Below are 12829 nucleotides of genomic sequence, written 5' to 3'. Positions count from 1 at the left end.
ATGTATACGAAAAAAATACATGAATATTACAAAAGACTGATAAAAAATGACCTTCTCTATTTTTTGTTGTCTCTCTCTATGGTTATTTATTTATTGGAGAAACTAATACATTATTTCAATACCACAATAAGAAAAAAGGAGGCAGGAATACGTGATAAGAAAAAAAAAACATGAATAATATAACAAAGTAGAAATATTCAGAGAGTAAAATCGATGTTAAAAAATACAGAACCTTAATTTTTCCTTCCTTCGTCTTTTAGTTTCGCTTTTCCCCAGGATTATTCTTCTCCTCCACCGAATTAAGCTCCGTTTTTTTTTTCTTTACCAGGGAAACTTTAATATTTCGTCAAGTTTCTCGTTCACTCATTCGTTCTTGTGTATTTGCATTCATCTGTGTCTCATTTCGTATTCCACCTTCATTTTCATTTTCCTTTTATACAAGTCCACCTCCTCTTTCATCTCCCGCATCCTTTTCATCCGTCTTGCCTTCATTTATAACTTTTATCATATATTATCGCATCTTCGCACATTCTCGCAAATTTCGTTCGTTTTTCATAATCCAACGATTGCTTCCCGTACCTATCATTCATCTTTGCTGCTTTATTAGTTTGATATTGCGTCAGAGAGAGAGAGAGAGAGAGAGAGAGAGAGAGAGAGAGAGAGAGAGAGAGAGAGAGAGTTTTCCCCGGATAATTTTTTAACGCCATAAACAAGTTCATTATTAACAAACTTGGAAAGCCTCCTCCTTCCTCCTCACACACACACACACACACACACACACACACACACACACACACACACACACACACACACACACTCTCTCTCTCTCTCTCTCTCCCGTGTACCTTTGAAATTAGGTCGCCTTGGAAAGAGAGAGAGAGAGAGAGAGAGAGAGAGAGAGAGAGAGAGAGAGAGAGAGAGAGAGAGAGAGAGAGAGAGAGAGAGAGAGAGAGTCTGTGTGTGTGTGTGTGTGTGTGTGTGTGTGTGTGTGTGTGAGTTATTGCCTTTAAGACCAATTCGTAGCGGTTTTAGTTACACCTGTTTAGAGAAGTAATGAGTAAAGGAAGGAGAGAGGAAGCAATAATAATAATTCTGAAAGTAAAGGAAATGAAGAGAATATACATGAGGAGGAGGAGGAGGAGGGGAGGAGGAGGAGGAGGAGGAGGAGGAGGAGGAGGATGAGCACGGTAGAGAAGAGATAGATAAAGGAAACACAAAAGAAAAGAGGAATAGGAAAGAGAAGCAATAGAAATAACAAACAAGATGAACTGATAGAAGCGGAGAAGGAATAGGAAGAGAAGGAAGAAGAGAAAGGAAGAGGAAGAGATGGAAGAGGAGTTTTCATTAATTTAGCTGCCTGAGTCTCATTGCTTCTCTCTCTCTCTCTCTCTCTCTCTCTCTCTCTCTCTCTCTCTCTCTCTCTCTCTCGCTCACTCTCTACGTCGCTTTTTGACAGAGATTTACGATTTTTTCCTTTTTTTGATCTTAATTTCCGAGTCCCTCAGTTTTTATTCATAAGGTTGATGGAACAGCGGAAAGAAAATGAGACTGAGATGAATAATCGCAATAATAACATTAATAATAAAAAGTCACGGGAATATGATAGTTAAAAATAATGCCAACGATTAAAAAAAGTAAGAGCAGAATAGACATATGAAAAATGCTAGTCCTTTCACCAAATAAAGAAAAAGATAAAAACAAAAGATAAATAAATAAATAAAGCAATATAGCAATGAGACACTGTAGAGTAATTTAGTTCTAGAAATATGGATGATAGATTAGGTCCAGGAAAATCTATCGGTCATGTTAGTAGTTAGAATAGTTAATAGTTTTTGCCTTGAGTTTTTGGTGTGATTATACGATTCTGTTGACATTAGGAAAGGTCTATGGAGGTCAGAAGATTAATGGTCAGTCTTAACTATTCTAATAACCTACAAAACTTTCTGAAGCTGTATGAAATGACGAAAAAGTAAGCAGAACGTATATGAAAATGCGTTATGGCACTGAGGGTGTTAAAAGGGTGGTTAGTGGTTTAAGTAGTTAATATTCACAAAGGTGTTGAGTGTATCTTAACCCTTTCAGCACCATGACGTATCTTTATATTCATTCTACCTACTATTTGGCGATTTTACACAGCTTCAGAAACATCAGACTGTGCAATAATCTTCTGACCTCCACATACCCTTCCTAATGTCAATAAAATCATCTAATCATACCTAGAACTCATGGTAAAAATGCGTTCCATCCCTGAAGAAGTCAAGGAAATGTAATGGGGAGGAAAATGATGTAACTATGCAGAATTGTAGTGTTATCTTTGTATTTCCTTACTATCTTGGTAGGTTAGTAATGTGTTGGCAGTTATTTCCCTCTTTTAATTTGATTTTGGTGTTATCTTATTGGTATCTTTTTACAACAATGAAAAACGTGAGCCATCAAAATGTTTCTTTATGATTTTGTATTCTCTCTCTCTCTCTCTCTCTCTCTCTCTCTCTCTCTTAGGCAAGACTAATTAGCTGTTGGCAATAAGTGTTTACGTTCACCTGTCTATCTCTGTCTGTCAGTAAGTCGGTCAGTCAATCAGGCACTTCTATTCCCCCACCCCACCTCTCCTTCCTCTCTCTCTCTCTCTCTCTCTCTCTCTCTCTCTCTCTCTCTCTCTCTCTCTCTCCGCCGCCCCCGTCCCTCCACCTGTTCTAAACTTGTAAGAAAAGTTTGTGGAGGGGATTCTAAGTTCACGCTTCCCTCACGCCGTGCATAATATTGGAACAAGAACAATCTGCTATATGGGCGATTATACCCACCCTAGGAAAGTTTTAATTATGAATGTCCTTAAGAAACTCAACTGCTCTTCATCTGTTTCCACCTCTCACATGCAGAAGTTATCCCTCGTCTTTCTTCTCTTTGTCCGTGTGTGTGTGTGTGTGTGTGTGTGTGTGTGTGTGTGTGTGTGTGTGTGTGTGTGTGTGTGTGTGTGTGTGTGTGTGTGTGTCTTTAATTTTTCTTTCTTTCTCCCTTTTTTCCTCAATTCTTTTGTCTCTGAACTAATTTTTTTTCTCACTGTTTCTCTCTCTCTCTCTCTCTCTCTCTCTCTCTCTCTCTCTCTAAGGTGGGGAGGATATCAGGTCTTAAGGGTGAACTAAAAGAGAATGAGAGGAAACAAAAGAAACAGGAGAGGAAGGGAAGTTAATATGACTCGAGAAGTAAAAAAGGAATAAAGAGAGAAGGGGAGAATATGAGTGTCTGTAGCAAATTGTAAATGCAAACAAGGAAATGTGATAAAGAGGGATTAGCGTAGGATGAGAAATATGCAGAAAGGATGTTAGGTATTCGTGTCCTTAGGAGATGAAGGGAGGGAGAGGAGAGAGAGAGAGAGAGAAAAATGAAACGTAATCTAAGTTTCACCTAAAAAATGGAAAAAGTTGAATATATTTAATGACTCGAGTCGTTGAAGTTTTGGGGAAAGATCTTTATTTTCATTACTTTTTATATTAATGATCAGGAAGAAGCGTTCAAGCCATTATGCTAATTCGCACCTGCGCCATTCTCCGCCGCCATTATTATTAGTCAGCTGAGTGATTTGCTTCCTCTTCATTCTGTGACTCTTTGTTTTCTTCTCCACTCCTCAAGTCATTAATTTTCTTTCTTCATCTGGTCATTACTTTCTTTTTCATTTTGTAACTCTTTATTTCCTCTTGATTCAGCGAGTCACTTAATTTTTAATTTATTGTGTTATTTTTACATTCTTCATTCTGTGATTCTTTGTTTTCTTCTCCACTCCTCAAGTCTTTCATTTTCGTTCTTCATCTGGTCATTATTTCCTTTTCCATTTTGTGACTCTTTATTTCCTCTTGATTTAGCGAGAAACTTTATTTGTTTATTGTGTTTTTTTTTATATTCTACATTCTATGGCTCATTATTTTCCTAATTCACTCTCATTATCTTTTTCATTCTATAACTCATTATTTTCTCCATTCTGTAAGTTATTTCTATCTTCAAACTCTCACTTAAAATGTTCTCTCTCTAGCCACTGCTTTCTTCATTCTGTAAGTCATCATTTCTTTCTCCGTATCTACTCGAGTTCCTTCACTTTTATTTATATCATCATTACATTCCCTGCTGAATTATTTGCTCACAAAATCACATTCTTTGTCTTTTCTTGGACATATATAGACATAAAATTTTCTATTTCATTCCTTGTTTCATCTGTTCTGTTACGCACGATTTCAAACATGTATCAACAACAAATTCTTTATGTTCTTTTGTTTCTATCTCATTAATTGAATTATTTACCTTAATCTCTTGAACATATAACATTAATATTACTAGTATATAACGTACTTCTATCTTTTCTATCACTCAAGAAGTCAAATATTTGTCAAAAACCAATATCTAATCGACTCAATAACACATTTCATATTTTCTTCATAACCTCTGAATTAAAAATAATTCTATATATCTTCCCTTGCCATAACACACTCAGACAATATTTTATCGCCAATGCTATTTCTTTAAGGTTTCGTGTCCTTTGTATCGACCCAATAATGCATTCTCTATTTCCTTCATACCGAGCGATCCCAAAATAACTCAATGCTTCTTCCCTTTAACCACTACAGTGCCATGATGCGTTTCCATATTCATTCTGCTTACTATTTAGTGGTTTTACACAGCTTCAGAAACTCATGTGGGGGGATTACAACAGTGAGGATTCAGGCCATTAATCTTCTGACTTAAATAGACCCTTCCTAATGTCAATAAAATGGTCCAATTGTACACAAATCTCATGGTAAAAATGTGTCCCAGTATTGAAGGGTTAATCCGCCTCTCGCCCTCCCGTCGTGACTCAATCACGGAATATTTCATCACCGATTCTATGTTTGCCCTGAGTCTTTTATTGTACGAGAACACTTGAAATGACAGACAAACACTTCACTCTAAGTTTTTAATGGCATCAAATCTCTATTACATCTATCATTTTATTGTCTCTTGTACATTTCTAGGCGTTCTTGCTTTCTTGCTTCTCTTCACTATTGATGTTCTCTATCTCTCTCAATTATTTCTCCTTTTCCCACGTGAACATTCTCTTTCTCAATTATTCTCCTTTCGCATCTCATAACGTTCTCCTTTCCTGTCTCTCATTATTCTTCTATTCCATCTTCATTTACTGTTCTTTTGTTCCTTTCTTCTTTGTTCTTATTTGTTCTTCAGTCTTCTATTTCCCTTCTTTTATTCTCATGACCTTGTTCTCTGCTCCTATATTCTTCTCATCTCTCTCTCTCTCTCTCTCTCTCTCTCTCTCTGTTCGTCTCAGTTTCATCAAGTTCTCTTCTTATTCCTCTACACAGCTGTCTCGCCCTTCTCTTCCTCATATCTTATCTGCATTTCAATTTATTTTTCCATAATTTCGTCTTCCTTTTCTTTACATTCCTCCCGTTCTCCTTTCCATTCCTGTTCTCTTCCTCCTCTTTCCCCTTTGCATATATTATCCATTTTTCGGTGTATCTCTTGTATTTTCTTTCTTTTTTCTCTTCATATTCTTCTATTCTTCTCTTTCTTTCTTTCTTTCTCTCTCTCTCTCTCTCTCTCTCTCTCTCTCTCTCTCTCTCTCTATTGCATACCTCCCTTCTTTATTTTCTTTTCTCCTTTGTATTGCATTTTTCTTTCCAATATATACTATCTCGCTTTTACCTTTCCTTCCCTCCTTTCCTCCCTCCATACCCTTCACGTATCGTTGTCTTCTCTCCCGGCGCCCTTTCCTCCCTCCCTTCGCCGCCCCGGAAGGCTCTCCTTGTATCTCTCTCGTTATCTCTAACAGAGCGACGCTAATGTAATCTCCCCCACTAGCGTCCCCCTTTCTCAATGACTCCCGATAGGTTGTGATGAGAGAGAGAGAGAGAGAGAGAGAGAGAGAGAGAGAGAGAGAGAGAGAGAGAGAGAGAGAGAGAGAGAGAGAGAGAGAGAGAGAGAGAGAGAGAGAGAGAGAGAGAGAGAGAGAGAGAGAGAGAGAGAGAGAGAGAGAGAGAGAGAGACGAAAATAGACACATATTCAAACAGAGAGAGGAACAAACATACTAAACAAACGAATAAAGCAAAATACACCCACATGACGCTGAAAACACACAAACACTAAAGCTGAAACGCAGAGAGAGAGAGAGAGAGAGAGAGAGAGAGAGAGAGAGAGAGAGAGAGAGAGAGAGAGAGAAGAGGGAAACGAAGCAAAGTAGAGGATAAGAGGCAAACGGTGCGTTACTTAAGAGAGAAAGAGAATATGAGAATAAGAGATAAGTAGGAAGGAGGAGAATGAGATAAAAGAACGGGAGAGGGGAAGGGAGAGGGGATGGGGGGTGACAGAAGGGGTCAGTAAAAGGGGGAATGAATACAGGGGAAGATTATAACAGTGATCAAAAGGGTAGGAGGCAATAGGGAAGAAAATTTGGTTGCAAGGAAGAGAACCATCAATTTTATGCTTCAATGAACCTTGGGGATGTGTTGAGAGAGAGAGAGAGAGAGAGAGAGAGAGAGAGAGAGAGAGAGAGAGAGAGAGAGAGAGAGAGAGAGAGAATACAAAGCTTAACCCAACACAGACTTTCTACTTCTTGCATATCTGTTTTAGGAAAATACTCTTTCTTTTACCTAAAATGGAAAGATTGGCGAAGGGCAACGAAGAATAAAAAAAGGTCCACTCAGTCGCCAGTCCCCATACAGTGACGAAAGAGTTAGCCAAAAGACAGGGATAAATGTTCTGAAACCTCCCTCTTAAATGAAGTTGGAGATACGGACACAGACAGGGAGTTCAAGAGACGGAGCAGTACAGTAGAAGAATCCTCCCCACCTATCCAACACTCCTTCAATAAAAAAAAATATATAAATAAATAAAATAAAAATCGTCTGGCATGATTTAAGAGGAAAAATGATAAAGAGTTTGCAAAGATGAAAGCAACAAAACAGAATAAAGAAATATACAAAACAGGAAATACAGTTAAAATACTCAATGAAAAAAGGAAAATGGATATCAAATTCCCAATCACAAGACACAGGAAACTCACATACCAACATTCATAAATACACACACAAAAAAAAAAAAAAACACACCACATTTCCATCATAACAAATGCCACATAAATACCACGTACCAACTACCACATACCAAATACCAAATACCACATAACGAATACCACATACCAAATACCACATACCAAATACCACATACCAAATACCACACGACAAACAAATGCCACATAGGAAACACCACATAGCAAATACCACATACCAGATACCACATAATGAGTACCACATAACAAATACCACATAGCAAACACAACATTTCCAGCAAAACAAATAAAAACACACGACAAAACACTGAAGAACATAACAAAACGGTGACACTTCCCTCAAAATATCATAAAAAATTCCACTAAACAAAGAAAAAAAAACACAGAACACAACAGAACACAACAGAACACGACAGAACACAGCATGGCACAGCACACTCCATATAAATCGGTGACACTTCCCTCAAAAAACATAAAAACATCAAATTCCACCACAACAAAGAGAGAAAACGATACAGAACACAACAGAACACGACAGAACACGACAGAACACGGCATGACACAGCACACTCCAAATAAAACCGTGACACTTCCCTCAAAAATTATAAAGAGAACACAAAATTTCACTAAAAGAGAAATAGAGACAGAACACAACAGAACACAACAGAACACGACAGAACACAGCATGGCACATCACCCTCCAAATAAAACGGCGACAATTCTCTCAAAAAATCATTAAAACACCAAATCTCACCATAACACAGAGAAGAGGAGACAGAACACGACAAGACACGACAGAACACGACAGAACACAGCATGGCACGCCTCAGCTAACACACGCACATACAATTGATCCTGCGAAGGGCTAACTTGAACGGAAGGCTTACAGGAATAGTGTAGGAGAGGAGTATTCCTGAGGTACCATCTTGGCAACGTACCAGGGAGGAGGAGAATGAGGGAAGCTGGGAGAGGCAATGGGCAGTGAGGCTTGTGGACCTGTGGGAGAGTGCTTGGTCGAGGGGAGGACGAGGGGAGGTCGAGGGAAGGCAGTGGACATCCGCAGAGGGGAATGGTAGAATGTAGCTGGCTGTCGGAGTGGGAACTAAAGGGAGTGCGTATGACTGTGGCTGCCTCGTGTTATGTTGGTGGTATTCATGTTTCGAGGTTCTCTTCACGTTGTGGCTAGTGCAGAATCTGAGTAATGTGAGTCTTGGGTTTGCATGTTTTCTTATTTTCTTTTTGTGGTGTGGTAATTCCTCTTTGTTTTCCATGTTGTTGTTTTGATGTTGTTTTGATGGTTTTTAGATGCGATGGCTGAATGTTGTGTCTTGTGTTTGTTTGTGTATTAGTCCTTCAGTGCCATGATGCGTTTCCATATTCATTCTGCTTACTATTTGGGGATTTTATACAGCTTCAGAAACTCATGTGGGGGGATTAAAATAGTGAAGGCTCTAGCCATTAATTTTTTTTACCTCCATAGATGTAATCGTACACAAATCTAAAAGTAAAAATCTGTCCCAGCATTGAAAGGGTTAATATGTTTCTGTGTCTCTGTGTTTCTTTTGTACCTTGTTACTTTTGTTTTGCTCTTTTATGCTATCTAGGTACCAAATCTGAATCTTACGAGTGCTTTTTTTTTTTTTTTTTTTTTTTTTTTACCAAGCGTTTGTCTCTTTCATTAATAGCGTTCATGTCTATCTCTGCATATCTCTATCATCCTTCCTCTTATATTACTGTGGATTTTACGCATTACTTTGGGTCTTACAACACCTGGTTTCGTTATATTTCATCTACTCTTCGCCTTGCATTTGTCACTTAGCACAATATTCATGTTCTTGTCTCTGCATGTCTCAGTTCGGCTCCTTACATTATTGCGGGTCTCATAAACAAATCTAGGTCCTGCGCTGGAGTTACTCATGTCTGTCCTTCTTTCTGCTTTTTCTTCCTTGTCTTTGCGTCTGTCACATCTTGGTTAACGAGCAAAAACAGCACTAGTCGATACGTCAGTTTATGAGAGCGTGACTGTACCCATCTGTGTCCTAAACCTTTCATTTCGCTGCGCCACATATGCTTGGTAATAAAGACATACAGACATAAAGACACACACACACACACACACACACACACACACACACACACACACACACACTCGAGGACTTAGCTACCACATCTTTACCTTATCTCTAGCTATAGCCTTCGTTATATCACCTAAAAGTATATCACTGAAAGAATTAACAGCAATTTCTTCACTGCTATTGTAATACACTATTCTACTACTGCCGCAAACCTTCGATATATTCTATTTTTTAGCAGGTGTTTTTGAGTTCCTTTGTGCTCAATGTGTGGGTGTGTAGACCGTGTTTCTCTCGCTCGCTCGTGTGCACTGGACTATAAGTGTCATTTGAAAGCGCTTCGCATCTGGAAAACACGATGAAAAGGATGAAAGTTGCGCAGCGCTTTAGGAAATAACAGGAATGTGTGAAATGAAGGAAGTATATTAATTAAAGGTGGCCAGTAAGTTTCTTGTGGGTTAAGTTCGTTCGTTAGTCTGTCTCTCTCTCTCTCTCTCTCTCTCTCTCTCTCTCTCTCTCTCTCTCTCTCTCTCTCTCTCTCTCTCTCTCTCTCTCTCTCTCTCTCTCTCTCTCTCTCTCTCTCTCTCTCTCTCTCTCTCTCTCTCATCAATTCTTAAGATGAAAAAACTTTACTTCACTTACATCATTACTTTTACTTAAATCCTTAAGCTCCCTAGAATTAAAAAAGTCCTAATGTTGTACTTTTCTCTTGAATAAAATAGAATAAGCCTCACGATTACCATATCTTATACCCCGAACCACACACCCACACACGGACACTCACCTCCTCTGCTTCAAACAACACACACAAAGACCGGCAAACACACACCATAACACAATCAACCAAAAACAACACACAGCTAATCCAAACATGTATTGCAGAAGTTTACACAACATAACCCAATATAATGCCTTGCTTCTCTTTCCTCCCGCAGAAGACGTGGCAGAACCTCAATGGATCCCGACAGGAGGAGGTGGAGGAGGCGGAGGAGGAGGAGGAGCAAAGGTAGAAGCGGAAATGGGAGGACCAACAGCAGCAGGGAGAAGAGAAACAGCATCAGCATCAGGAGGAGGAGGAGGAGGAGGAGCACCAACAGGAGGAAACATAATGATGACACACGAGGAGGCGATGAAAGAGGTACTAGCGGAGGTGAGACAAGGCCAGGTGATGCTACAAGGCCTACCTGGATATGTACCTGGCCATAACGTGGTACCTGGAAACGGTCAGATGCCAGGCTCAATACCAGGCCGGCTTCAAGGACCTCTACCGGGACAAATACCAGGGGGACTGCAAGGAGTACTACCAGAACAGGGGCAAGCCACAGGGGAGCCGAACTTGGATTTAAGTCACATCCTCCCTGAGTTGAACTTAGAGAACAACACTGTGACGGAAATAAACGCCAATGTAGGGGACGTGGCTCACCTGCCGTGCCGCTTCCCTCAGCTGTCAACCCTGCACCAGGTGAGGTTAGGTTTAAAGAGACCAGCTGCAGGCAAGAGAGTTGAGCGGGATGGGACGATATGGAAAGAAGGAGAAAAGAGTGAGAGAGGGTGAAGGAATGATGTAGTATGAGCAAGTAGAGTAAATGGGTGAAAATTAGGAGGAAAAGAAGGGACAGGATGAAGGAAAATATGGAAGAAAAGATGAGAAAAATACAATAAGTAAGAGAAAACTGGGAGGAAAAGAGGAGATAGGATGATGAAAGGATATAGAAAGGAAAGGCAAGGGATAAAAGTTAGAGACGCAGTGAAAAAACAGTAAAATGAGACAATACAAATAAGAAGGAGAAAAGTGAGAGAAAAGAAGAAAAAGGATGAATAATGGATATAGAAAGAGAAGGCACAAGATCTAGAGGGAGATGGGAGAAGGAAGAGAGGAAAAGGAGACAAAATAAGGAAATGATAAGAGAAAGTAAAACAAGAGGGAGAAAAGATGAAGAAGATAGCAAGTGGAGTGAAAGGAAGAGACAGGCCGAAAGGTGGAGCGAGTAGTGATGGAAGACATTGCTAAAAAATGCAGGAAGGGAAGGTAGAGAAAAATGGGAGAAAAGTGGAAGAAAAGTGGGAGCAAAGGGAGAGACAAGAAGAAAGATGGAATGAGCAATGATGGAAGGAGATGATAAATAAATGATACAAACGATGGTGAAGATGTTACATAGAAAAATTTATAGGGAAAGACGACACGAGACAGGAGAGGTGAAGAAAGGGAATAGACGACAAAAGGAAGAAGGAATAGAGGAAGCAAGGAAAAAGATAGGCAAGATTGAGAAAATAGTTGACAGAAAATAGCAAGAAAATGGAGGAAAAGACAGGATAAAGATATATATAAGGAAAAGATTAGTTTAACCCCTTCAGCACTGGGACACATTTTTACCATGAATTTGTGTGATTAAACGATATTACTTACATTACGAAAGGTTTATAGAGGTCAGAAGATTAATGGCCAGAGTCTTCACTGTTTTAATCCCTCCATAAGTTTCTGAAGCTGTATAAAATCACCAAGAAATAAGAATAAATATGAAAACGCGTCACGGAGCTGAAGGAGTTAAGAAGCATGAGAGAAAGAGAGAGAGAGAGAGAGAGAGAGAGAGAGAGAGAGAGAGAGAGAGAGAGAGAGAGAGAGAGAGAGAGAGAGAGAGAAAGAGAAAAAGAGACAGAGACAGAAAAAGAGATCGAGACATATAGATAGACAGATATTCATTTACCTTTACAGACCAACAAGAAAAAAATCGATATAATCTTTACGTACTAATCTTCTTCTCCCTCTCTTTTGCTCCTGACATCTTGGTACCAACGCCCTTCTCGCCTCCCCGCCTTGTCCACCTTCCTTGGGACTCGTAGAAGGTAAGCTCAGATTCCCTTCCCCTCCACACCACTAGAAAGGGAAATATTTAGTGTCAGATTAAGATGATGGTCCCTATGCGAATAAATGGTGTTTCAGGCGTTCAGGGTATTAAGAGAGTTTTCAGTCCCAACCTCTTTTCCAGGGTCATGTTTATGCTACAGTGGTTTTGTTTCTACGGGAATGGTTGAGTCTTGTATGTTTTCGTGGTGGTGGTGGTGGTGGTGGTTGGGTGCAGGTAAAGAGTGAAGAGGAAAAATCGTGGTAGGATAGTTTAGTAATGATGGTAATAATGGTGGTAATAATGGTGATATAAGTAGTAGTAGTAGTAGTAGTAGTAGTAGTAGTAGTAGTAGTAGCAGTAGTTGTAGTATAATCAGTAGCAGTAATACAAGCAGTGGTAATAATAAGAACATAAATAGCAAAAACAACAACCTACCACCACCACCATCACCACCAACAACAACAACACGAACACCACCAATAACAACAACAACGCCTCTCACACCAAATATTAGCATCCCATTAACACAAACAATGCTAACACCAGCGGCGCCTATACATGTAATTTTCCGGGAGAATTTTGTGAAAGGAAGCATAGTGTAATCTCTCCCAAGCTTTCATAACCCGTTCCTAATCACCTGTATCGAAAATGAGGTCACGAATGAAAGAAAACGCAGCCAACCCCGAAAAAAAAAAAAAACGTAGGAAAAGAAAAACGAACCTCATCGCTATCATTACTCCAGCACGAAGCAATATTACCATAACGTCCCGCGGAAAAATAAGAGTAAAAAAATGCTGAAGTTTCGGGTCGGCGTGAAAAATGGAAGGCATCATAGTTTTCCTTTAAAATACGAATCAGCAAT

At 39.4% G+C, this 12829-nt stretch overlaps 1 protein-coding gene across 5 annotated transcripts in view; it reads left to right on the top strand.

The window, feature by feature from the left end:
- Nucleotides 1-12829, top strand: part of LOC123519527 — a 140614-nt gene that overhangs the window by 95307 nt on the left and 32478 nt on the right. For 4 of the 5 annotated variants that reach the window (XR_006679032.1, XM_045280889.1, XM_045280890.1 and 1 more), the window contains exons 3-4: nt 10057-10583; nt 11963-11965. Coding sequence is in view for 4 of the 5 variants with exons in the window: in XM_045280889.1 (XP_045136824.1) it covers nt 10057-10583; nt 11963-11965 (530 nt within the window). In the remaining variant the exon portion in view is untranslated. The remainder of the gene's footprint in view (nt 1-10056; nt 10584-11962; nt 11966-12829) is intronic. The other variant, XM_045280891.1, reaches the window with a different exon arrangement.

The sequence above is a fragment of the Portunus trituberculatus genome, chromosome 45 (genome assembly GCF_017591435.1).
Source record: "Portunus trituberculatus isolate SZX2019 chromosome 45, ASM1759143v1, whole genome shotgun sequence".
Taxonomy (NCBI): Eukaryota; Metazoa; Arthropoda; class Malacostraca; order Decapoda; family Portunidae; genus Portunus; species Portunus trituberculatus.
Note: the sequence above shows the minus strand (reverse complement) of the source record. Positions and strands in the feature narration are given on the sequence as shown.